This window comes from Podarcis vaucheri (genome assembly GCF_965113315.1).
Source record: "Podarcis vaucheri genome assembly, chromosome: Z".
In the NCBI taxonomy this organism is placed as follows: domain Eukaryota; kingdom Metazoa; phylum Chordata; class Lepidosauria; order Squamata; family Lacertidae; genus Podarcis; species Podarcis vaucheri.
Genome location: NC_138758.1, coordinates 51,777,125 through 51,803,404, shown reverse-complemented (window position 1 = coordinate 51,803,404; position 26,280 = coordinate 51,777,125). Strand labels below are relative to the sequence as shown.

The 26,280-nt window shown below is 49.1% G+C and overlaps 1 protein-coding gene across 7 annotated transcripts in view; it reads right to left on the bottom strand.

Moving 5' to 3' along the window:
* Positions 1-24,763, bottom strand: part of ADGRD2 (adhesion G protein-coupled receptor D2) — a 65,504-nt gene extending 40,741 nt beyond the window's left edge. For 6 of the 7 annotated variants that reach the window (XM_082208837.1, XM_082208839.1, XM_082208841.1 and 3 more), the window contains exons 1-11: positions 24,628-24,763; positions 23,853-23,927; positions 20,894-20,957; positions 20,265-20,486; positions 17,296-17,934; positions 16,078-16,176; positions 14,524-14,609; positions 12,300-12,581; positions 10,008-10,119; positions 5,574-5,753; positions 2,399-2,513 (exon numbers count right to left, since the gene is read on the bottom strand). In XM_082208837.1, the coding sequence (XP_082064963.1) occupies positions 2,399-2,513; positions 5,574-5,753; positions 10,008-10,119; positions 12,300-12,581; positions 14,524-14,609; positions 16,078-16,176; positions 17,296-17,934; positions 20,265-20,486; positions 20,894-20,957; positions 23,853-23,924 (1,871 nt within the window). In that variant the 5' untranslated portion in view covers positions 23,925-23,927; positions 24,628-24,763. The remainder of the gene's footprint in view (positions 1-2,398; positions 2,514-5,573; positions 5,754-10,007; positions 10,120-12,299; positions 12,582-14,523; positions 14,610-16,077; positions 16,177-17,295; positions 17,935-20,264; positions 20,487-20,893; positions 20,958-23,852; positions 23,928-24,627) is intronic. The other variant, XM_082208840.1, reaches the window with a different exon arrangement.
* Positions 24,764-26,280: the final 1,517 nt, after the last annotated feature.

The following is a 26,280-nucleotide window of genomic DNA, read 5'->3' as shown; positions in this document are numbered from 1 at the left end:
TTTCAATAGTCATTAATTTGTATTTGTAGGTGTGCTGCACAGACAATTCTGCTTAATTCACGAACGCTCATTGCTGTCCTGAGGGTCTCGTAGCAAACTTTTGTTATTTCCTGATTTTATGCTGAATTTTGTAAAGCGCCCTGAATATTTATTTTTATTTTTTATTTTTAAGGAAAAAGCCAGGCTGCAGATTCTTAAGATAAACACGGATGAGATTTGTGGCACCTAAACAGGCATGAGCTTCTGCATTAGATACAAGAATAAACCTTGAAGGTGTTTTTGCTGCAAAACGAATTGCTAACATACGCAAATACCTTTGCCTGGGCAGACCTGGACTTCTCCTTTCGCCAACCTAGTACTTGTTTTAATTAATATAAAGAGGGAATGAGCCACAATCACTCTCACACACCTGCCTAGCCCATAAACCAGTTCTGCCGTTCCCATGCCCACAGAAGCTCCGCCTCCCTATCTGAAATGCAAATGGTGACAGTGCCACCTTGTGTCCACCCCCCACAAAAACCAGACGATTCGATTCTGCAGTTTTCATCTCAAGGCAACAACTTTGGTGTCTGGGTTTTCACTTTTTGAAGCATGGCAACCCTAATATACATCCTTCTTTCCATCATGGAAACAGACATCTGGTTCCCAGGTAGTCACCCACCTATATATTGACCAGACCTGGACCTGCTTAGCTTTGGCTAAATGGTGCCATTATTTGCTTGAGGACCAAGAAAAATCACTGGTCCACCTAACTCAGGTGAGTCTACATTGCCTTGGCCAGACCACACAAGGAATACTGCGTCCAGTTCTGGGCAAGTGTCCAGTTTATTGACAAGCTGGAAGGTGTGGAGAGGAGGGCAAGCAAGAATGATCAAGGATCTGCAAACCAAGTCTCATGAGGAACAGTTGAGGGAGCTGGGTCTGTTTAGCTTGGAAAAGAGGAGGTTGAGAGGAGATGTTAGAGCCAACTTCAAATATTTCAAGGGCTGTCCCATGGAAGAAGGAGAATGCTTTTTTCTCCTACTCTGGAGGTGAGGACTCAAACCAGTGCCTTCAAGTTACAACAAAGGAGAAATTCTGACTAAGCATCAGGAAGAACTTTCTGATGGTAAAGTGCTGTTTGACAGTGGAACGGTCTCCCTCAGGAGGTGGTGGCCTCTCCTTCCTTGGAGGTTATAAAGTAGAGGTTGGATGGACCTCTGTCATGAATGTTTAGTCGGAATCTCCATTAGTTCAAGTCTTGCCCTCCAGAGGAGGAGAAAAGAAGCTTGTTCCCTCTTCCCTGTGACAGCCCTTAAGATATTCGAAGATAGCTATAACATCTCCCCTCAGTCTCCTCTTTTCCAGGCTAAACATACCCAGCTCCTTCAAGCACTTATTGTAAGGTTTAGTTTCCAGACCCTTAATCCTCTTGGTTGCCCTCCTCTGCACATGTTCAGAGGAGAGGAGAGATATAGTGGTCATGGAAGACCTCAACTTCTCCAGTATCTGTTGGAATTCAAACTCTGCCAAGAATGTAAGGTCCAACAAATTCCTCCACTGCCTCGCTGACTGTCTCATTTCCCAGAAGGTTGAAGCAGCAAGAAGGGGATCGTCTATCTTGGACCTGGTCCTCACCAGGACTCTTGGGTTTCATGATACAGAGGCAAGGGAAAACTGAGGGTAGTCAGACATTCACTCTGGACTTTAAGAAGGCCAATTTTAAAAAGCTTAGGCAGCTACTGGGTGAGATCCCATGGTCAGAAATACTCAAAGAGAAGGCAGTCCAAGATGGATGGGAGTTTCCAAAAGGAGAAATATTGAAGACCCAATTGCAGACAATTCCAACAAGAAAGAAAAGTGGGAGGCATCTAAGGAAACCACTGTGGCTGCATAAGGAGCTTACAGATGAGCTGAGAGTTAAGAAATGGCAAAAGGGGGAAATCACTAAGGAGGAGTATGGATGAGTAGCCAACAGTTGCAGGGGGAAAGTCAGGCTGGCTAAAGCTCAGAATGAGCTCAGGCTTGCAAGAGAGGTTAGAAATAATAAAAAAGGGGTTGGGGGCTATGTCCAAAGCAAGAGGAAGAACAAGCAAGAGGAGGGTCCTCTGCATGGAGAAGACGGGGAAATGCTATTGCATGACAAGAGAGAAGGCAGAACTATTCAACACCTACTCTGCCTCTGTCTTCACCCACAAGGAAAGCGATGCCCAACCTGGTGCTAACTGAATCAACGATGTCTGGAAGATGCTGCAGCCCAAGATAGGAAAAGAGGTGGTAAGGGAACACCTGGCTACTTCAAATGAATTCAGATCTCCAGGACCTGATGAGCTGCAGGGTACTAAAGGAGCTGGGTGGAAAATAAATCAGGAGGTTGGGGCAGGTAGGAAAGGCCTGAGCTATGACCCGGCTCACCTACCTCCTTCCCCCGTCTGACACGGCTGCATCCTGGAGCACAGCGTTGCCACTGGTGAGAAGGCGCTGGAGGGAACTGTAGCCGTACCAGGTGTTGGTCATGGTGATCTGGCGCAGACCTGGGCGGGAATGAATGAATTTTATTATTACGGTCACAGACCAGTTCCGGCTCACTTACAGTATCAGAAAAATCATAAAACACAACAGTGAGCGAGATGAATAAACACCCAGCAATAAAAGATAATGGGAGAGGATTTACTCCAGCAAGTTATTTGTCAAAGTTACAAATACCTAAATACAGACAGTCATTTACCCTCGCTAGATTGAACGTGCTGCCATCTGCCTTATTTCAGGGCAGATTTGAGGGTAAACCGTACGTGGAACGAGTCTGCCCCTGCAGCTTGATGGAGGTAGGAACTGTCTCTCATGTCTTGTTATGCCGTCGTTTCTACAGGGATATACATTTGGTACTTATCATCCCTGCTATACAGAAATCTCCAAATGGGTCCGAACTGCAGTGTCTAAAACTCCTGGTAGAGGAGAAAGATCTAGAGATAAAGCTAAGGGTGGACAAATTCTGTGCGACTGCCATAAAACTTAGGGAACAAGCTGTACTACCAAAATGATTAAGGGTTTAAATGACAATTTTAGGTTCTGTTTTAGTGATCAAGACCTGGGTGGGAAGTAACAGAAGTTTGTTGTGGCCTGGTTGTGGCAGGGACCAGGCTGTCTGCCATTTATTTGCATCATGTATGTTGATTTTTGATTATTTAATTTCTACACCACTCACTTAACATATTAAAAATATCTGTGAGTGATGTACAAAAAACAGGCAACTCAAACAAAATATTACTAAAGTTCTTAGTTGTTATATTAGTACAAAGTTACAAAGATATATAAAGCAATATCAAATCATTTCCCTTATGACATACCCTGTTTGGTGGGATTTCATCTTACATGCAACACACAGAGACAGACAACGTGAAATTTGGCTTTTCTGACGGTCTTAAGTGCCTCACCAACCAAATATTGAGTCTCTCTCAGATATACTGTGCTGCCTTTTTGCACTTCTAGGATTTTTTTTTATTGTTTTGCTCTGTTTGATTTACTTCAGTAAAAACCTTTAGAGAAGAAAATCTCTAAGCAATGAACAACATCCTAAAAACAAACGCCACAGATAATTATCAAGTAAAAATTCTATGCTTCAGAGCAGAACAGAAAACAATGAGATCACCAGCTCTCTAAGCCATCTGTACAAGCCGGGGTTGTGAAAACTTTTTCAATCCCTTGTGGATAACCTTCAGGCACTGTTGCTGGATGAGGCCAGAGGCCAAAGTAGGCAGAGCAATTGCACATACTGTACAATAAAAACCAGATGAAACCATATTTTAAAACTTTAAACCAGATAGCTACTGTGGGAAGACATATTCTTAACTGCCTGCATAAGCAATAGAAGATAGAAAAGCTTTAAGCAGGTGTTCGAAAAGTTGGCACAGAAGGTGCCCGCTGAATCTCTAGTGGCATAGTGTTCCACAGGACCAGCCCTTGACGCTAAAAGGCTGGTTTCTTGTTATTGTCAAATGAGCCTCCCCATCTTGGGAAATGACCAGCAATGTGCCTGCAGATTATCTGAATGACTGAGCTGGAATATAAGAGTTCAGGCAATCCCTGAGGTTCGCTGGACCAAAGTTGACCAGGGCTTTGTAAATTTTTACAAGGACATTGAACCTGCTTGGTAGCAGATGGGCAGACAGTGCAGCTGTTTTAACAAGGGGGCCACCTATTGTTGGCCAGGGGACCCCATCAGCAATCTGGACGCCACATCCTGCACCATTTGCAGCTTCCACACTGGGCTCAAGGGCAGCTCCACACAGAGTGCATGGCAGTAGCCCAGCCCCAAGGTTATCAGCACATGGACTACAATGGTCAGGCTGCCCTCATCCTAAACCCTATTAATTTCTAGTGTAGTTCAGTTTCACCTTCCAGTCCAAGCTTACACCACCAGGCCTCACGCTAACCCTAACCCTAAACCCTAACCCTAACCCTAACCCTAAACCCTAAACCCTAACCCTAACCCTAACCCTAAACCCTAACCCTAACCCTAAACCCTAACCCTAACCCTAACCCTAACCCTAACCCTAACCCTAAACCCTAATCCTAACCCTAACCCTAACCCTAAACCTAAACCTAAGCCCTAACCCTAAAACCTCAACCCTAATCCTAACCCTAACCCTAAAACTTAACCCCTAACCCTAACCCTAAGGCCTAACCCTAAAACCTAAAACCTAACCCTAACCCTAAAACTTAACCCCTAACCCTAACCCTAACCCTAAAACTTAACCCCTAACCCTAACCCTAACCCTAAGGCCTAACCCTAAAACCTAAAACCTAACCCTAACCCTAACCCTAACCCTAACCCTAAAACCTAACCCTAACCGTAACCCTAAAACCTAACCCCTAACCCTAACCCCTAGCCCTAAAACCTCAACCCTAACACTAACCCTAACCCTAAAACTTAACCCCTAACCCTAACCCTAAAACCTAAACCCTAACCATAACCCTAACCCTAATCCCTAACCCTAAAACCTAACCCCTAAGCCTAACCCTAACCCCTAACCCTATAACCTAAACCCTAACCCTAACCCCTAACCCTAAAACCTAACTCCTAACCCAAACCCCTAACCCTAAAACCTAACCCCTAACCCTAAGCCCTAACCCTAAAACCTAACCCCTAACCCAAACCCCTAACCCAAACCCAAACCCTAAGGCCTAACCCTAAAACCTAACCCCTAACCCCTAACCCCTAACCCCTAACCCCTAACCCTAAAACCTAACCCCTAACCCTAACCCTAACCTCACCCTATCCCGATCCCTAACCCTAACCCCAACCCCTAACCCTATCACTAACCCTACCTCTAGGTCTAAGCCTAACCCTAACCGTAACCCTAGCCCTATACCTAACCCTAACCCTAACCTTGCTGCCGTTGGGCGCAGGGGTCAGAGTGTTGGAGCAGGCCCTGGGAGAGACCAGGGTTCGAATTCCCGCTCAGCCCTGAAGCTCCCTGGGTGACCTTGGGGGCCAGTCGCTGCCTCTCAGCTTCACCTCCCTCACAGGGGCAGAATCAGGAAAAGTGGCATCAGAAGGCAATACGTTAGAAATAAGTAAACCCCCTCTCCACCTCTCACTCTCAGCCTCTCCACCTCTTCCCTTGGGACTTCGATCTGGTCTGGAGCGCCTTGGTTCAGCATCATGTACGCAGCGCCATCAGCTGTTGCTCGGTCGAGAGAGACACGTCGCACGTCTACTCCTGGGGAGCAAAGGGTCAAGGGTAGTGTCATCTTGGAAGATACTGGGCTACCTGCAAGGAAAGGTCTGACCTCTTCAGCAGCCAAACAGACCACCCACTTAAAAGACCGTTGGAGAGGCTCCCCTTCCAAGCGCAGGAGAAAGGAAAGATCACGGGTGGAAATGCAGGAGACGAGAGTGTGATAGGAAAACTGATGGGGAAGCCATTTCCCCTCAAAGGAATTATTGGGCATTTGGACCCAGAAAAAGCGGAGCCTAAGAGCATATATTAGGGGTGCGGATGGCGCTATGGGTTAAACCATAGCCTAGAACTTGGTTGGTGGTTCGAATCCCCACAACAGGGTGAGCTCCCGTTGTTCTGTCCCTGCTCCTGCCAACCTAGCAGTTCGAAAGCACGTCAAAGTGCAAGTAGATCAATAGGTACCGCTCCAGTGGGAAGGTAAATGGCGTTTCCGTGCGCTGCTCTGGTTCGCCAGAAGCGGCTTAGTCCTGCTAGCCACATGACCCGGAAGCTGTACGCCGGCTCCCTCAGCCAGTAAAGCAAGATGAGCACCGCAACCCCAGAGTCGGCCACGACTGGACCTAATGGTCCTTTACCTTTTAAAGAGCATATATCTAACCGTCAAGTCAGACTCAGCTGGCAGCAGTTGCGGCAAGGAAGGGGAGGTGGGAGGCTCTCCTGAATACAACTGCTTCCCCACACAAGAGCGCCACTCTTTTCTCACTTAAAAACATCTCTGCACATCTATGAGCAGGGAAAGAGCGTCTACATGTGTGGGCCCAATAACGCTTAACCCCATAACAAATTTAGAAATTCAGTTATACTAGATGACATAAGTTTTTTCCAATTCATGCATTGTTAGTCTAACAGTGGGGGGACAGAATTCTGCTCAATATTTCACTTGGTAGGTCTGCCCTAGCAAAGTAGCCTTGCTTTGTACTTGAGATCTCTTCTTCCTCCCGCCCCCCCATCCACTTTATAAGTAATTGGGGCGAAAATATGTTCCTTCTGTGACTTAGCCTCAGAAAAATGCTCGCTTGCGGAGGAAAAACTTTCCTCTTTTTGTGAAGATAAGTAAGTTATGCGCTTTGCCCTTGAGTATAATCTGTGCGTTTTTTTATCTGCAATCAGTGTCATTTTCTTATCATAGCTCAAGATAAATTGCAAAACCAGAGAACTCGGTATCTCCTCTTCCACATGGCGTCCTCTTGTGGCACCTGCGTCAAATGTCACCATCCTGGCTGATCTTCAAAATGTTGTGGGACTACAACTCCCCTTTGACCATGCTGGCTGGAGCTGATGGGACTTGTAGTCTAAAACACTTAAGAGGGTGTTAAATAGGAGGCCATTTGTGGCTGCAGATCATTGCTGTCACCCAGCTCTAACCTGCAGGCTGAAAATGGCCTGTTACAGTAGCCTGAAATCCTGAGGCTTAAGGAATCGCAGACTACTTGAGAAGAGGCTGAGAAGAGCTGTTCTTTGGCTGCTGGGTCGGGCCAGAGACACAGGAGCCTGCTCCTAGGGGTCAGGGGGGCTTCGGACCCCACAATAAAATATTTGAGGGGCCAGGCCTCCACAAAGTGGATGGACATTCCCATGCAAATGGTGCGTGTGCACTGCGTCATGTGATCAGTTATGCAAGGTGGGGCTTACCTGGCGCCCCACAATATTTTATTCAAGTTGGCACCCCTTGGCCAATGGTCCATTTAGCCCTGTTCCCACAGCGGCCCATCAGATGACCCGGTGGGGAACCCTCGAGCAGGATCCGAGCACCAGAGCAGTGTGTGTAGGAACTAACCTACCGCACAAAGGCAGTTATTTGCAGTAGCTTCTCCACCTACGCTTCTGACATGTGGCCCTCAGAAGGCTAACCAGAAGGAATGTTGGCCCCCGGGCTGAAAAAGCTTCCTCACTCCCGAAGCAATAGGGAAATGTGGCTTACATGCCTTCATGTGAGTTTTAGGTTTGGTGAGGACCTCAGCTCCTGAAGGTAATGGGGCCCTTGATATGTCCAGCTGTCCTTTGTCAACAACAAATGGTAGCTGCTTTTTTATGTTGAATATATGCCATATGGTAATATATGGACCTAATAGGTATCTCAAGCCACTTGCACATAACAAAATATGTATTTTATCAAAGTAATGGTTGAATTGAAATACAATTAATAAAAAGTATATTAATAGTGAAATACAATTAAGAAGAAGTATATTAATAGTGAAATAATTATTAAGCTCTAACTGTATGTAGGTTTTATTTTATTTGTTTTTTATCTCATATTTTGGAAATGTACACCCAGGTTGTTTCCCCCCCCCTTTAAATTTTTTGGGGCCCCGCGAGAGAGTGGGGCCCTAAGCTATAGCTTGTTTAGCTTATATGTAAATCTGGCACTGGACACAAGGCTGGCTGCAAACTCATTCAGACATAAGAGCATATTAAGAGGCTGCTGGATGAAGCCAATGGATATCAATCCCGACAGGATTGCCCCCGAGGGAAACCCAGCAGCAGGATCCAAGCATGAGAGCAACTCTTTCCTCCTGCAATTCCCATCAGGTGGTCCTCAGACGCCATCCCAGTTGGTGGACACCACTGCCCCCTGTGTCAGTGAGTTCCGCAGTTTAACTATGTGGTGTGTGAAGAAGGACTTTCTTTTGCCTGACTCTTCCAACTTTAGGCTTCATTGGATATCCCATGTTTGGGTGCCACGAGAGAGGGAGAAAATGGGATTTATCTGCCCACTTTCTCCATGGGATGTACATTTTATATATTTTAATAGTGTCATCTGTTACTCACTAGTTCTCTGGAATTTAATACAGTCAAGTACAACACTTCCTGTTTGCCCAGAGTGGACACACACAGGGGGATGCTACTCCAGCCAGGAGGACTTCCTGCCCCACCTGGTCTGGAGCATCCTCCCCCTGCGTGTGACCAGGTAGATGGGCGTGACCCTGGCAGACCCTGTAAAAGGATCACACAACCATCTCTCTCTCTGGACCATTTTCTCTTGATGTTGTTCTCTTGATGTATTTTGCTGTTTGCTGGCTCTCAGCCAGCAGCACACGGGCTCAAATCTCCACATCTCTTTTCTGTAACTCCAAGCTAAAAGCCTGCCCTCAGGGAACCTACTGTGAACTGAAGGTAAGTAAACTTCCTATCATTACTTTTAAAGAAGACTGTAGTGTCTTTATTCCTTTTAAGAGGGATAAAAGGGGAATTTACCAGGATCAAACCCTGGTTTGCTTATGTAAAGTGATGCAAATGAATCTACCAACTAGCTTCCTGTTATATACTGGACTGTGCTTCTGACTCATTAGTGTGAGGGAGGGAGGACAATATTTATTTAATCAATCTATCTATCTATCTATCTATCCTCTCCTACTATCCACAATTTCCACATTCACAAAGCTAAAAAGCCCCAAATTCTGCAAGCCTTCATTCATAGGGGAGTCCCTCCATCCCCCAGATCATTTTGGTTGCATTTTATGAACCTTTTCCAGCCCTGCAGTATCCTTTTTGAGGTGAGTACTCTACACAGTAGGGACGCAGGTGGTGCTGTGGGTTCAACCACAGAGCCTAGGACTTGCCGATCAGAAGGTCGGCGGTTCGAAACCCCACGATGGGGTGAACTCCAGTTGCTCAGTCCCTGCTCCTGCCAACCTAGCAGTTCAAAAGCACGTCCAAGTGCTTTTCCATGTGCTGCTCTGGTTCGCCAGAATTGGCTTAGTCCTGCTGGCCACATGACCCGGAAGCTGTACGCCGGCTCCCTCGGCCAGTAAAGCGAGATGAGCGCTGCAACCCCAGAGTCGGCCACGACTGGACCTAATGGTCAGGGGTCCCTTTACCTTTTACCTTTACCTTTACTCTACATAGTACTTTCCAGTAGCACCTTAAAGACCAACTAAGTTGGTTCTTGGTATGAGCTTTTGTGTGCATGCACACTTCTTCAGATACACTGAAACAGAAGTTGCCAGATCCTTCTCACTATATAGAAGGATCTGGCAACTTCTGTTTCAGTGTATCTGAAGAAGTGTGCATGCACACGAAAGCTCATACCAAGAACTAACTTAGTTGGTCTTTAAGGTGCTACTGGAAGGAATTTTTTTATTTTGACTATGGCAGACCAACACGGCTACCTATCTGCATCTACACAGTACTGTGGGGGATGCACCACAGATTTGTGTAACAGCATTAGGATATTTGCAGTTTTATTTTCAATTCCTTTCCTACTGAATTTCTGGCATCAAATTTGCTTTGACAATTACCCAGGCTCTTCCTCCCGCTGCACCCCAGAGCCTTGCTGCTACTCACCAACGTTCTTACTCCGGATGGTGACTTTGGGCCTCTCTGCACTCAGGAGCTGATGGAGGCTGGAAACCATCTTGTCCATGTTTTCCACAACTGTCATGGGTCCATCAAGGATCTGAAAAGCACAGGAGCAGCGGCCCAAACCTTATCATCATCATCATCATCAACCAGCTTTGCCCATGGGCTTCCCTGGCTCTCCCCCCGCAGTGAACTCAAGACCGACACTGGCTCCCAGGACATTTCTGAGCACAATTCAAAGTGTTGGTGCTGACCTTGAAAGCCCTAAACGGCCTCGGTCCAGTATATCTGAAGGAGCGTCTCCATCCCCATCATTCTGCCCAGACGTTGAGGTCCAGCGCTGAGGGCCTTCTGGCGGTTCCCTCACTGCGAGAAGCCAAGTTACAGGGAACCAGGCAGAGGGCCTTCTCGGTGGTGGCGCCCGCCCTGTGGAACGCCCTCCCATCAGATGTCAAAGAGAACAACAACGACCAGACTTTTAGAAGACATCTGAAGGCAGCCCTGTTTAGGGAAACTTTGAATGTTTGATGCATTACTGTATTTTAATATTTTGTTGGAAGCAAATAAAGTATTATTATTATTATTATTATTATTATTATTATTATTATTATTATTATTTGTACCCCGCCCATCTGGCTGGGTCACCCCAGCCACTCTGGGAGGCTTCCAACAAAGATTAAAAATACATTAAAATGTCTCACATTCAAAACTTCCCTGAGCAGGGCTGCCTTATTATTATTATTATTATTATTATTATTATTATTATTATTATTATTGCACTCTTCCAGTCTCTGAGGGGCTGCCCCATTGAAGAGAGCAAAGGCTGCTTATTGCATTGCAGGGGGTTGGAACGAAATGGCCCCTGGGGTCCCTTCCAAGTGTACGACAGTTTTATGATCCTATGACTTCTCTGCTGCTTAAGCTCCTGGAGGCTAGATTTCGGTCAAAGATTAGGGAAGCTTCTTGATAGCAGGGAGGATTTAAGAATGGAGCCAGTCACACAGAGGGAGGTGGTATGAGGCGTCAGATAATCCTGATGGAAACGGAAGCAGAGTTTGCTTATTTGCCCCATGTCTGGAGCAGAAATCAATGAACATGATTGGTATTCGCCTTTGTTGTGTTCAGCCTGCCAATGATATGGAACCAATTGGGATTCCTGCACTGCAGGGGGTTGGACTAGAGGACCCTGAGGAATCCCTCCCAACTGCAGTCCTTTGATTCTATGAACTGCCCTTCCAAACTGAATTGCATTTCCTTTGCATTGAAATGGATGTTGTGGAATAATGTAGTAAATCATGTAATAAAGTACATATTCAGTTGCGTAAAATTCTGCCCAGAAGCCTAACTGGTGTGAGCGTAGGTGTGATGCAACTCATTTAATTAGGGTGTGTACCCAGGGATATTTATTTCCTTATATATTTCTACCTTCCTGAAAATCTTCCAGCAGAGGCCGGACAACCATCTAGTGTTTGTTTGTTTATTTATTGTGTTTCTGTCCCACCTGCCCCCGCCCGCCAAAAAACCCTCCAAGGAGCTCCAGATATGCCCTCCATATTTAACACCCCAACAACCACCCTGTGAGGTCAGTGGGACTTCGATACGATACAATATCTTTATTGTCATTGTCCCATACAGAACAATGAAATTGAAAAATCTACATAAGACATTCAAAAACCCCTAAAAACTCTGAAACCTCATTTTAAAATACAATATACTCCTATAGAGACTCCTTATACTGCGTTTAAAACCAAAATCGCATTTGGGTAGGAACTGTTTCTCAGGCGGCTGGTCCTAGTCTTGATAACCCCGGACCTTCTTCCAGAAGGCAGAAGCTGAAAGAGATCATTTCTGGGGTGCGCACTATCCTGCGCTATCTCTGCAGCTTTCTTCTGACACTTGGAAGCGTAGATTTGATCCAAGGTGGGAAGAGTGCACCCAGTTATTCTCTCCGCAGTCTTTACAACCCTGGACAGCATTGTTTTTCCCCTGACTCTGCAGCTCCCAAGCCACACGCAGAGACTCTAAGTTAATACACTCTCCACAGTACAATGGTCAAATGCCATCAACATTACTAAGAGGCCTGCATTGTCTTCCAAGGTCACCTCTGTCATCTTCATGGCCCTAGGGTCTCCCATGGGTCCTGGTCTGACCACATACTCTCAAGGACGGAAAGGGATGGTGGACTATCAGGGCTGCTTCAGCTTTCTGGATTTCCTGCCTCAAACGTTGGGGCTCACCAGACCCGTCCCCCTTACTTCTAGGAAGCCATGATTTTACCGGCTTTATTTCGGACCACTCCTCAGCGTTCTGCTCCTCCAGGATTGCCCCGGCAATTGCCACGTAGTGCTGCCCCAGCTGCTCCAGCGTCGCCAGTTCCTCCGGCTCGTTGGCATCCATGTCTGAGACCTCCTTCAGCAGCTGCAAGATGCCCAGAAGAGAAGCCGGCTCCAGAGAAGGAGGCTCAGCGTCCGTCAGTACTGTCTCCAACACCCCTAAGTAACCAGCGGCTACTGAAATGTCCACAGCTCGGACTTCTGCCTGGAAAACACTCTCGGGAATCTGTAGCCAGAAACAAGACCCCCCCCCGCAGGTTAGAGAAGGGGGGACTACCATATTTTTTGCTCTATTAGACTCACTTTTTCCCTCCTAAAAAGTAAGGGGAAATGTGTGTGCGTCTTATGGGGCGAATGCAGGCTGCGCAGCTATCCCAGAAGCCAGAACAGCAAGAGGGATCCCTGCTTTCACTGCACAGCAATCCCTCTTGCTGTTCTGGCTTCTGGGATTCAGAATATATTTTTTCTTGTTTTCCTCCTCCAAAAACTAGGTGCGTCTTGTGGTCTGGGGCGTCTTATAGAGCGGAAAATACGGTAAATGGGGGCAGGGTGGGTGAGGGGTTTTGTGTGTGCCTCCCCTTTTGGAAAAATCCACCAAGATGTGTGTGATTTGCACACAGGGTCTGTCTTAAGCATATGTGGCGTCGGGGTGCAAAGATCCGCCTGGCGTCTGCCCCCCCCCAGGTTGCCCAGTCCCAGGCACACAGGAAGACAGATCTGGCCAGTCACCTCAGCGTCTTGCTGGCTCAGTCGCCCCCACACTCAGGGCACAGAGCCGCCTGCAGCAGAAGAGCCCATCACGTCACTCTGACCGACGGACAGACTCTTCCCCAGACTCAACTCTCAGGCCCTGGACTCTCAGCCTGCGCCCTGCAGCCCTAGTGCCTATGGGTAAGACGGCCCTGTCTGCACAAAGCCGTATTTGAAGTATTTTTTAGTAGCCATGCTTCCAAAATCTGTTATTTGGGGATTTTGGGTTGGGAGCAGCGCACAAACGGAAGCCACTTTAGGGAAGCCACAAATCCAAGGGGTGGGGTAGGGTGGGAGGAAAGAGGGGCAATGTGGAGAGGTGAGATGAGAAGATGTGCCAATAGCTGCCTGTGCCCCACCACCAGAGCTTAAGAAGCTTTGCCCACCGTGGGTCTCCTGGGACAAGGCTAGATACATCTCACGTGTTCCCATCTCACTGTGGCTCAGTGGAAGAGCCCTGGCTTTGTGTGAGGAAGGTTCCAGATTCAACCCCCCACCCCCCATCGGCATCTCCAGGTAGAGCTACGAATGGCCCCTGCCAGAAATCATCCTGAAGGTGGGAATGTAAGAAAGTAAAAAACTTCGGGGAAATGATATATAATGAGATGAAAAAGATGTTGAAATATGCATTCTTAAAAAAACCAGAAGCATCTTTACTTGGTATTATAGGTGAGGATATTAATAGACAAGATGTTAAATTGTTCTTATATGCAACAACAGCGGCAAGAGTATTGTTAGCCCAGAAATGGAAGCAAGAAGAAGAAATTCCGACGAAAGAAGAACGGCAGACGAAATTAATGGACTACGCAGAATTAGACAAAATGACAGGAAGGATTTGAAACCTGCGGGACCAGAGATTGACAGAAGATTGGAAGAAATATACAAACTATTTGAAGAGCAACTGGAATCAACAAATTACACTAGTTTTGTAAGGAGAAATAGATGAAATATTGCAGAGAAAGAACAGAGATATTAGTTATGAGATTTAAAGGTAATAGTGAAAGTAAGACATGTATATTAAGTGAATAGATTGGAAAATTTTCAGACGTGATTGATGGAAGTAAAAAAAAATTGTATAAGATGTAAAAGTATGTTTAACTAGTGTTGAAAATGAATTTTTTTTAAAAAAAACTAATATATATATAATATAGCCTCCATCAGCACTCAGCAAGATGGCTCAGGGGTCTGGTAGCTTCTTACAGAAATTACAGAACTCTGACGTTGGAAGGGACTCCATGGATCTTCAGGTCCAACCCAAATTCTCCCAGAAACCAACTTCCCCACCGACTCACCCAGGAAACACTTGGGGGCCCTGAGTAAAGGCTCCAGGGCCCGTGAGGCCTGGCCAGCAACACAGTGACGCTGAGCCACAGGTGGAAGCCCTCAGGCGTCTGGGATGAGGCCAATGCTTTACTCACCACTGTCGCATTCGCTCGCGCATTAACCTGAGCTATGAGCTGTGGGACAGGTTTCGACTGTGTTTTCTTCAACTGCAAATAAAGATCTGAGGGGGAAACAACAGACATGCAAATGGAAGGTTGTGTTAGAATTCCTGCTCCGCGATTGCAGTCATGGGATTGTTGTCTTTCACATGATGGTATATTTTTTTACTCCACAGAGTGGGAAGTGATGGAGACAGGATGTTTGTTTTACTGTGTTCTGTGAAGTGGGACTATTGTCCTTTTTCCTTTTTCTCTTTGCTGTCTGATGCTAGAGAGAGAGGGAGCCATGTTGCAGTGCTCCGTGTGTGTTGATACGTAAATAAAGTAGATTAGCCAAAATGCTGAGTTGCTGAGGTCTGTCACGCAAGTTGTGCAAACTCTGCGGATCCCTGAGTGTGCCGGTGGCTGTTGGCATCGGTCGCTGTGATGTTCGGGCAGAAGAAAGCTTTTGAAGCTCCCGAACGAAAGACCAGGAGGGAGGGAACATGCCAGTCGGGCACGTGTCTCTGCCAGGGTCCTACTCGAGTGTAGGCTGAACTCCTGACAGGTTGTGGAAGGTGGTTTACAAAGTTAGTACCTTGCCCATTTCATGGAGCCAGGCAAAAACATTCCTATTCCACTAGGGCTTTGGCTGATTAAGCCATCTACGGCCTTTTAAGTTTGATATTGGGGGAGGGGTGTTGTTGTTTTGCTATTATGCTATGTAATTTGTGTTTTCATGTTGTATTTTCATGTTGTAAACTGCCCTGTGATCTTCATATGCAGGATTTTAATAATAATAATAATAATAATAATAATAATAATAATAATAATAATAATTCTTTCCACAGCCTTGCAAGGTAGACAAGGTCAAAAGAGAGCAACTGGCCCAAAGTCACCCAGAGCGCTTTGTGGTCAAGGGGGGAGTTGAACCAGTGTCTCTCAAGGCCCCAGTCTGACCACAAATCCAGGCTGATCCAACAGCTGGAGATACCAAAAGGACCCCTTCTCCCCTGGAAACCAACCCAGTGATGAAGACATGCTTCAGAGGCACAGTTTCCTTGCTGAACAAGGCATGACAGGGCCTTCCCAGTGCTGGCTCCAAAACCTTGGAACTCTCTTCCGGGGGAAATGGAATCTGATCCCTGGCTCCCAGCCTTGTGGCACTTTGGCATGAGGAATATGAGCATTTAAGTAAATAAATATTCCATTATCATTATCAAATAAACATTCCCATTAATAAAAAGTGGCTTGTGTTTTAATTAACGGGAAGAGGGGGTGAACCCCTCTGGTGATTGTAGCTTTTCGGGAGGAACAGGGGGCTCTTAACAACTCTCAGAACTCTCAGTGGACTACAGTTCCCATTATTCTTATTTCGAGGGCGGGGAGTGCTTTTAATGCACTGTGCAGATGGGACCATACTGACCAAAGTAAGAGACACACCTGTTGCTCCACCCACCTCCCTCTGCTCCACCGACTGCTGGCAGAAAGGAAAGGGGACCGGGGGCCACAGTTTGAGCCTGGAGATAAGGACAGTCAGAAACGCCATACCTTTTTTGTAATGGCAGACAAAAGGTAGCAGCTGCAGGCAAGGAGAATAAGCGAGGCTTCCCTGGACGACCTGAAACATTGGGCATTCCTCCACAGGCCCTGGGAGAGGAGGAGGAGGAGAATAATAATAATAATAATAATAATAATAATAATAATAATAATAATAATAATAATTTTATATCCCGCCCTCCCCAGCCGAGGCCGGGCTCAGAGTGGCTAACAACAATAAAAGTAACACAGCATTCTGAAATCAATTCATTCTAAAATCAATTCAGAATCAAATTAATGGCAACCATTGGGCTAGAACAAGAACAACACTCTCCGTCTACCAGATGTTTTGGGAAATTGTTTGTTTGTTTTCTATAGGTTGGGACGCCCCTCGAAGCATCGTCACCGAATTCGGTTTCCTGAGGGCGGAGTTGGCAGGCTCTGCCAACGTCTTGGATTCTAGGTGTCGCTTTGAATCAAGACGTCAGACCAAAACGCGACTGTGGCATGGGTTTACCCACTTTTGGTGTCATGGGTCCAAAATCACAAATCACGCTATTTTTAGTTTTAAAATTGCAATTTTTTTATTTCCTAAAAACTCCCAGGCAGCGCCCGGCACTCACTGCCACTAGGACCTGATAAAGCATCTTACTTCCACCCAGCTCTCCTGTTGATGCGTTTGCCCCATCTCCCTGCCGCCCCACCCCTCCCCCACGGCCTCCAGGTAAGTGGCGTTGAGTTGTCAGGAGGTCCAGTCGCAGCCATCGCCCCTCCCCGCCATCTGCTCCTGCTCCACACACTTTATTCGAAATACACTCTGCCATTTGTGTACTTGCAGGTAGCTGAGTCACACAACCCGATTGCCATGGACATCTTCAACTTTTGGAGAAAGAAGACCCCGGCAGGTATCTACCTGCCTATCTCAACAAGCCAATGGTGAGAACTGGAGACCCAAGAGAGTTCAAAGCTCTTCCAGCCCAAGATGCCTCCTAAACCAGGAAGGAGAACCGGTGGCCCTCCAGTTGGGACTACAACTCCCATCATCACTGGCCACGGTCTGCAGGCCACAGGGATCCCCACCCTTGTCCTGGGGCAGCTTTCTCTCCTGCCCCCATCCAATATAGGCAAATAACCAGCCACACCAACTAAAAAGAGGGACATGCAAATCAACCAGCTCATCACAGACCAGATTCTGACGGCTGGTGCAGTCACAACCCGAGAGCGCTTTACCTGGGCAGGTGAGCTGCACTGTGGCCTGCTGGATGCTGGCTTCCACCTCGAGGATGTCGCTGCTCCAGGCAAACACGAGGCTCTCTTGAATAGGGATGCAGGAGCGGACTTTCTCCATCTGCTCCCTGCTGAGGACCCTCCGCCAAACATGTAAACCAGTGAGGTTCCCGCTGAAGGACTCTTTCTCCTTGAAGGCCCCACCCAGGGAATCCTGGTCTTGCCCGATAATGAACGTCCCGTGGCCATCCACGGCATGGGAGGCTGAAAGCCCTGTGGCTGAGGCCTTCTCCTTCCCGTCAGCGTGGATGGCCCATGCCCCATTCTGATGCTGCCATGTGACACAGAAGTGGTGCCACTGCCCATCAGCACGAAAAACGGGCAGGTACGGGGAGTGGTGCCCATGGAGGATGATGGCAAACCGGACGAAGCCATCCTCGTCGACGAAGCCACGCAACTGGAACTCGTTGATGAAAGCCGGGACCGCGTAGGAGAAGACAGTGGAGATCTCCACAGCCTCAGGGTCCCACTGGACGTGGGCGCAGGCACTCACAGCGGGCATCTCTGGGAAGTCGGCTAAGACCTTCACAAACTTGGTGTCCGTTTTGTTCTTGAAGACCAGGATTGGTGCAGAGATGTTTCCTGGGGGTGGGGGAGAGAGATGGGGAGGTGACCAAGGACTGTGAGGAGAGAGACTCCATCAGGCAAGGCCTCCTTCCACCTGCCTTGCCCCACCCTCTAGTCTCTGCTTCTCAATGTGTATTGTATTGTTTTATGTACTGTGGCTTGCCATTGTTTTAGTGATTATAGTTTAGATATTATTTATTGTAACCGTTGAGTGGATTTCTGTTTAACTTTTATATGTTGATATTATTATTTAATACTATTCTAATGATGTTACTTTTTTGATGGAGGTTGCCTATTTTAAAGTTTTGTTTTATTATCACATTTTTGTATTGCATTAGATTGTTATAAGATGTACATTTTTTGTTTCTTCAGCTTATAAACCACCTTGAGTATTGTAAGATAGAAAGACAGTATACAAATGAAAAATGATGATGATGATCATGATGACCCAACATTTAAAACAGTTCTGGTTGCCTGACATCAAAAAGCGCGTTGTAGAGTTGGGAAAAGTTCAGAAAAGGGCAACCCAAATGATCTATGGGACGGAGTGATTTCTGTATGAATAAAGGTTGTCGTATTTGGGACTTCTTAGTTTGAGAGAAAAAGCAAAGAAGGGTTACATGATAGGATTTTTATAAAAATTATGCATGGCCAGGAGAAAGTGGAGAGAGAAATTTTTTTCTCCTCTCATCACACTGGAACTTGTGGTTGTCCAGTGAAGCTGAACGATGGAAGATTCAGGACAGATAAAAGGAAAGGCCTTCTTCTTGCAGTGCAGAGAGTTAAGCTATGGAACTCTGATGGCCACCGACATGGATGCCTTTAGAAGAGGGTTGGACCAATTCCTGGAGGAGAAGGAGGAGGAAGAGGAGGAGGAGGAGGAGAAGGAGAAGGAGGAGGAGGAGGAGGAGGAGGAGGAGGAGAAGAAGAAGAAGGAGGAGGAGGACGAGGAGGAGGAGAAGGAGGAGGAGAAGGAAGAGGAGGAGGAGGAGGAGGAGGAGAAGGAGGAGGAGGAGAAGGAGGAGGAGAAGGAGGAGGAGGAGAAGGAGGAGGAGAAGGAAGAGGAGGAGAGGAGGAGGAGGGAGAAGGAGGAGGAGAGGAGGAGGAGGAGAGAGGAGGAGGAGGAGAAGGAAGAGGAGGAGAAGGAGGAGGAGAAGAAGAGGAGGAGGAGAAGGAGGAGGAGAAGGAAGAGGAGGAGGAGGAGGAGAAGGAGGAGGAGGATGAGGAGGAGGAGGAAGGAGGAGGAGAAGGAAGAGGAGGAGGAGAGGAGGAGGAGGAGGAGGAGGAGGAGAAGGAGGAGGAGGAGGAGGATAAGGAGGAGGAGGAGAAGGAGGAGGAGAAGGAAGAGGAGGAGGAGGAGGAGAAGGAGGAGGAGGAGAAGGAGGAGGAGAAGGAGGAGGAGAAGGAAGAGGAGAGGAGGAGGAGAAGGAGGAGGAGGACGAGGAGGAGGAGAAGGAGGAGGAGAAGGAAGAGGAGGAGGAGGAGGAGGAGAAGGAGGAGGAGGAGAAGGAGAAGGAGGAGGAGGAGGACGAGGAGGAGGAGAAGGAGGAGGAGGAGAAGGAGGAGGAGAAGGAGGAGGAGGAGGAGGAGGAGGAGGAGAAGGAGGAGGAGGAGAAGGAAGAGGAGAAGGAGGAGGAGGAGAAGGAGGAGGAGAAGGAAGAGGAGGAGGAGAAGGAGGAGGAGAGGAAGAGGGAGGAGGAGGAGGAGAGAGGAAGGAGAAGGAGAGGAGGAGAAGAAGGAGAGGAAGGAGAAGGAGAGAGAGGAGGAGGAGGAGGAGGAGAAGGAGGAGGAGGAGGAGGAGGAGGAGGAGGAGGAGAGAAGGAGGAGGAGAAGGAAGAGGAGGAGGAGGAGGAGGAGAAGGAGGAGAGAAGGAGGAGGAGAGGAGGAGGAAGGAGGAGGAGAGGAGGAGAGAAGGAGGGAGGTGGAGAAGGTGGAGATGGAGGAGGAGGAGAAGAAGGAGAAGGAGGAGGAGAAGGAGGAGAGGGGTGGTGGTGGTGGTGGTGGAGGAGGAGAGGAGGAGGAGAGAAGAGAAAGAAGAGAAAGAGAGGAGAAAAGTGGAGGAGAAGGGAGAGGTGGAGAAGGAGGAGGCAGAGGCTGTCAATGGCTAGCCCAGTATGGCTGTGCTCTGGCCTCCCCAGTTGGGGCCAGCCATGCTTCTGAATACCAGTTCTAGGAAGCCACAGGAGGGGAGGGCGAGGGCTCTGATGCGCATGTCCTTCTCCCCGGTTTCCCACAGGCGCCCAGGTGCACATGGCACTGTGAGAGCCGGTTGCTGTACCAGGTGGGCAATTCCCTGACCTAGCAGGCTTCTCTTAGGTTCAGTAGGGCAGCCTATCTCTACTCACGCCTCTGCTTCGGCTTCTGCAGGAACACCTCCCGGTCATCCAGCCAGACTGCGCTCTGGACTTGGTAGGACTGCAGCTTCTCCCCAAGAGACGCCAGCTCAGATGGCAGCCGAGCGAAGCGCTGCTGGCAGTACCCGTCTGCGTGCCACCAGTCCTGGAGGATGGGCACGTATTCATACACATCTCCCAGCATCTCAATGATCTGGGGGACGGAGCCAGGATCTGCAGGGGAACCACGTGGAGGGAAAGATAAAGTAGCTGCTGTGATTCCGGCATTGCAGGGGGCTGGACTAAATGATCCTCCAGGTCCCTTCTGATTCTATGATTCTGGGACGGAAGGGAGTTCTATGATTCTGGGATAAGCATCCCCCTATGGTGAATTCAACATCCTCTGCCAAGAAGTCCCTTGGCTGGCATCATTTTATCATTCATTTTTTCCAAAGTGCTTTTACCCTGCTGTTCAGCTGAAAAAGCTTCCAGAGTGGCCAACAAATCAAGGAAAAAACAATACAGCCCCTGTAAAGTTGGGCCACAATTGGTGCCCCGTGCTCAGATTGCCTTGCCCAATGAGGAACCTGGATGCCGACTTCTGCAAATAAACACACAGAAGCACAACTCAGGATACTCACCCCTTGCTGTGCGGTTTTCAGCCGGTATGGCGAACGCCAGTGTGCTTCTCGGGAGAAGGCCAACCTGTGAAGGAAACTCAGCTGCTGTGTTTGGGAGCAGGCCTCTCCCAGGTAAGAGCAGTACCACCCCCTTCCCCTTGAGAAAGAGACTGGTGGAGACTTTCCTCCATCCTCCCAGTCATCAGACAGCAATCTGCATGGCAAAGGAATGGGAGAATAGCAGTGGCAATTCCTTCCTTCCTTCCTTCCTTCCTTCCATCCGTCCTTCCTTCCTTCACTTACTTACTTACTGCATGCTTTTACCACTTTTTCCTCCAAGGAGCTCAAGGTAATGTATACTATCCAACACTCCTCAGTTCATCTCCACAACAACATTGTGAAGCAGGGACTGGCCCACGGTCACCCAAAGGGAGCTTCATGGCTGAGTTGGGGGGGGATTCAAACCTTGGTCTCCCTGGTCATAGTACAAGAATCTAACCATTACAGTGTACTGCCTTATTTGGGATGGGTGGGAGATTAGCCCTCATCAATATGGCCAATAAAAGTGCTGAAGGAAATGCTTTGAATGAAGTGCCTCTGAGCAAAGTGTCCTTCAGAGGCTTCTAGGTCAATTACCACCAACCTGCTACTGTAAAAGGTTAAAGCTGTGCCAGTTTAACATATATTTAAGCCTTAATATATATTTAAGGGATGTGTGGTGGCTCTGTAGTCTAAACCACAGAGCCTAGTACTTGCCAATCAGAAGGTCGGTGGTTTGAATCCCCGCAATGGGGTGAGCTCCCGTTGCTCAGTCCCAGCTCCTGCCCACCTAGCAGTTCGAAAGCACGTCAAAGTGCAAGTACAGTGGTACCTCGTGTTAAGTACTTAAGTCATTCTGGAGATCTGTTCTTAACCTGAAACTGTTCTTAACCTGAAGCACCACTTTAGCTAATGGGGCCTCCTGCTGCTGCCGCGCCGCTGGAACACAATTTCTGTTCTCATCCTGAAGCAAAGTTCTTAACCCAAGGTACTATTTCTGGGTTAGCGGAGTCTGTAACCTGAAGCGTATGTAACCTGAGGTACCACTGTAGATAAATAGGTACTGCTCCGGTGGGAAGGTAAATGGCGTTTCCATGAGCTGCTCTGGTTCACCAGAAGCGGCTTAGTCCTTCTGGCCACATACCTGGAAGCTGTCTGCTGACAAATGCCAGCTCCCTCGGCTTATAGAGCGAGATGAGCGCGCAACCCCAGAATCGTTCGCGACTGGACTTAACGGTCAGGGGTCCCTTTACCTTTAAGCCTTAATTGTCACTGACTAATTATTGCATCTCCTTGCCATTCTGCTCCCACCATACCGCTTCCCCCAACTAAGATTTCAATTCAGGCACCTGGTAGAGTGAGTTGGAGTCGCAGCAATACATTTCTTGGCCTTTAAGGTTCCACAAGAGTTTCCGATTGTTCCCCCAAGTCACAACTTTGCCTGCCGCCTTCTATACTTGTAGGATTCTGGAAATTGAGCACATTGGGACATCCTGCAAGTGCCTCACTCGGCCAAGTGCTTGTGTGAACAGGACAGAGCCAGGGCTCTCCAATCCGCAGGGCTGAACAGCACTTGGGGACACAGGTTGATAAACCACCAAAAGATTTATGGCTTTATCTGCCGTGGCAAAAACAGTCCCTTGCTGCAACTTTTTTAATGGGCAAATTTATGAGGACACCAGCTTCTGTGGGTCAGCATCTGGGGCAGGCATCCAGGGCCAGGGCCCCGCTCCGCAGAGGGGCCAGGAGGGGCATGAAGCTTCCCTGGGGGGGGGCAGCCTCTGCCTCTCAGGCTAGACTACCTTGCAGGGCTGCTTTGTGGGTGAGAGCCTTGAGGGGGGACATGAATGCAGAGAGTAAGGACAGCAAAGAAGTGCTTTCTGGAAAGTAGGGCAGACCCACTGAGGAACATTGAGCCAGTCGCTGCTTCTCAGCCTAGACTACACCTCACAGGGCTGTTGTGAAGATTCAACAAGGAAGGGGAGGGCCATGGACACCACCCTTGGGTTCATGGAGAAAAAAGGTGGGATATAAATGTAATAACAATATTTTTTGAAGCAAGTAAGGTAATACACATAAGCACCTTAAAAGACCCCTCCTCACCCCACTCAATAAGACCTGAAATGACTTAACTGCAGCGTTTGCAGACTAGAATCTATGGAGGCGGATGGCAAACGTTTGTTGACCTTTAAGGTTGTTACCCGTCCTCCAAACCTCCACATCAGAGCATGGTAAAGGTAAAGGGACCCCTGACCATTAGGTCCAGTCATGACCAACTCTGGGGTTGCGGCGCTCATCTCGCTTTACTGGCCGAGGGAGCCAGCGTACAGCTTCCGCGTCATGTGGCCAGCAGGACTAAGCCACTTCTGGTGAACCAGAGCAGGGCACGGAAACGCCGTTTACCTTCCCACTGGATCGGTACTTATTTATCTATTTGCACTTTGATGTGCTTTTGTACTGCTAGGTTGGCAGGAACAGGGACCGAGCAACGGGAGCTCACCCCGTCGTGGGGATTTGAATCACCAACCTTCTGATCGGCAAGTCCTAGGCTCTGTGGTTTAACCCACAGCGCCACCCACGCCCCACATCAGAGCATGAGGAGAGGCCAAAGGAGGACTATCTAGACCAGGGTCCTGTTCTCACAGTGACCAACCCAGTGCCTCTTGCTGCGGGAAGCGTGCAAGCAGGACCGGAGCGGAAGAGCACGCTCTCTCCCTGCAGCTTCCAGCAACTCAAATTCAGAAGTCTTGCTGCCCCCAGCTGTGGAGGCAGAGAAGGGCCACCGTGGCAAGTCGCCCCTGACAGCCCACCACTTCACGAACTGGCCCAGTCCGTGCCCCACGGGAGTCTTGAACGGGAGACCGGTGCCGCCACCCAGCCATTGGGCAGAAGGATCGCCGTCTGCCTGCCCCCCCTCCGCGACCACCTCCAGCAAATTTACCAGCAGTCCGAGAAGCAGAGAGCCAGGCGCCGAGAGTCTGCAGACCATGCCGACGAGCTTGCCAGATTTCATTCTCTGCGTGAAGGAGAGAAACCCCTTAACTCAGGGCAACCCCGAGGCTGTACAGAAGGGGAGAAGGACCTGGGCTCCAGGGAGGGGGAAGGGGGTGCTATCTCGGTGGACCCAGGTCTCGGAACGCAAGAGGCGACCCAAATGCACCAGAGAGGCTCAATTTCAGAGCTCTCTGGAAGATGGCTGTGTGTCCAGGAGAAGGTGCCAGCAGAGCCTTTTTGAAGATCGCGCGCGCGCACCCCCCGCAGCCCTCTCTAAATGTGGTTTGGCTCGCTTTTCTGAGCCACCTGGGCTGCTTCACTCTTCCTAGGCAGAGTTTGGCACCTCGCGGGGAGAGGAGGGCAGCCGCTGGCCCTTGCACAGAAGCTTGATTCCGCCCAAGTGTCTCCTGTCCATCTTTCCTGGGGCTCTGGAATCCCACAGCTCCCCACAACTCCAGCGCCCCGGGAGGTGCGTGATGCGTTATCCTTCCTCACTCGCCACGGCCGACGACTGCTTTGAGGACCGTGTGCCCGGCGCTGCGCAAAGGGGGCCGTCGGAAGGCCCTTTAAAGCGGGCGGCCGCCCCTCGGCTCTTCCGAACGCGCAGAGCCTCTGCTTAAACCCCGACAGCGCCCTACCCGTCGAAGCACAGCGGACTCCGTGGGGGCGCATGGGAATACAGCGGGGGCGCTATATTCCCAAGCGCCCCATCCCCGACTCACCTGTCCACCTGGGAGCGGGGAGGCGGCCCTGCCACCCTCATGGTCGGTGCCGCTCAGCGCACTGCGCTGTTGAGCAGAGAAGGTCCTGAAAGCGGGGAAGCGCCCGGGATGCAAACCGCTTTGGCAGAGGCGCGTCCGGAGAGGCCAGCTCTGCTCTCTACACCGCCGCCGCCGCCCCCTCCTCAGGCACTTTGCCCAAAGGGGGCCGGCAGAGCCCCGCCCAGCCAGGGCACAAAAGCCTCACCCTCCTTCTCTCTGGGAAAGGGCCCAAGCCCGGGAGGGGGAGTATGATTCACCCAAAGTCGTGGGGGGGGGGGGAGATGGAAGGACAGCCCGTTCTCAGGCCCCACCTCGGCGCTGTTTTGAAGAATAAAAGCCCTAAAAATTCTCCCCACTAATGAAGTCATTTTTAAAGAGCCATGAAAGGGGCTTACGAGAGATTTCAGGGAACCTTAGAATTGTGAGTTTGGGAGGGACCCTAAGGGTCATCCATTCCAACTCCCTGCAATGCAGGAATCTCAGCTAAAGAATCCCTGACAGGTGGCCATGGGCATAGGGGGGGGCAGTTACCCCCCCCTTCTAGAGCAAGTAAAGCCAGTGTGGTGTAGTGGTTAAGAGCGGTGGACTCGTAATCTGGTGAACCGGGTTCACGTCCCCGCTCCTCCACATGCAGCTGCTGGGTGACCTTGGGCCAGTCACACTTCTGTGAAGTCTCTCAGCCCCACTCACCTCACAGAGTGTTTGTTGTGGGGGAGGAAGGGAAAGGAGAATGTGAGCCGCTTTGAGACTCCTTAAAGGGAGTGAAAGGCGGGATATCAAATCCAAACTCTTCTAAAGCAATGGAAATGCTTAACTAACTGACCAATTATGCCCCCACCCAACAAAAGTACTAAAAGGTAAATGGACCCCTGACCGTTAGGTCCAGTCACGGACGATTCTGGGGTTGTACGCTCATCTCGCTCTTTAGGCCGAGGGAGCCAATGTTTGTCCGCAGACAGCTTCCGGGTCATGTGGCCAGCAGAACTAAGCATGGAGAACCAGAGCAGTGCCGGAGTGGTACCTATTTATCTACTTGCACTTTGAGGTGCTTTTGAGCTGCTAGGTTGGCAGGAGCAGGGACCGAGCAATGGGAGCTCACCCCTTTGCAGGGATTTGAACTGCCGACCTTCTGATCGGCAAGTCCTAGGCTCTGTGGTTTAACCCACAACGCTACCCGCGTCCCTATCAAAAGTCCTGCATCCCCACAAAAATCCTGGCTACCCCCATGCAGATGTCCACCCAAACCTCGTTAAAAAAACCTCCAATGAATGAAAGTCCACCCCCTTTGGGGGTCGTCTGTTTCACTGTCTAACAGAGAGGGCTCATAGGCCTGTATGCTGAGGTCCTGCTAATCCAGAAGTTGCCAAAGCATGAAGGACCAGTGTCAGGAGTCATAAACCTGTGTCAGAAGAAGAAATATTTCCAGTCAAAACAAAGGATCAAGAAGGGAAGACCAGGGACATAGAGGAGGAGGAGGAGGTTGTTCGTAGACCAGCACCACTTTTCCAAGAGAAGGATTCTGAGCAGCTGGCTGGCTTACAGGAGAGGAGGGCTTGGTGCTCTGAATCCCCCTTCCTTTCCAGGCATAACTTCCAGGTGCAGGATGTGGGCCAA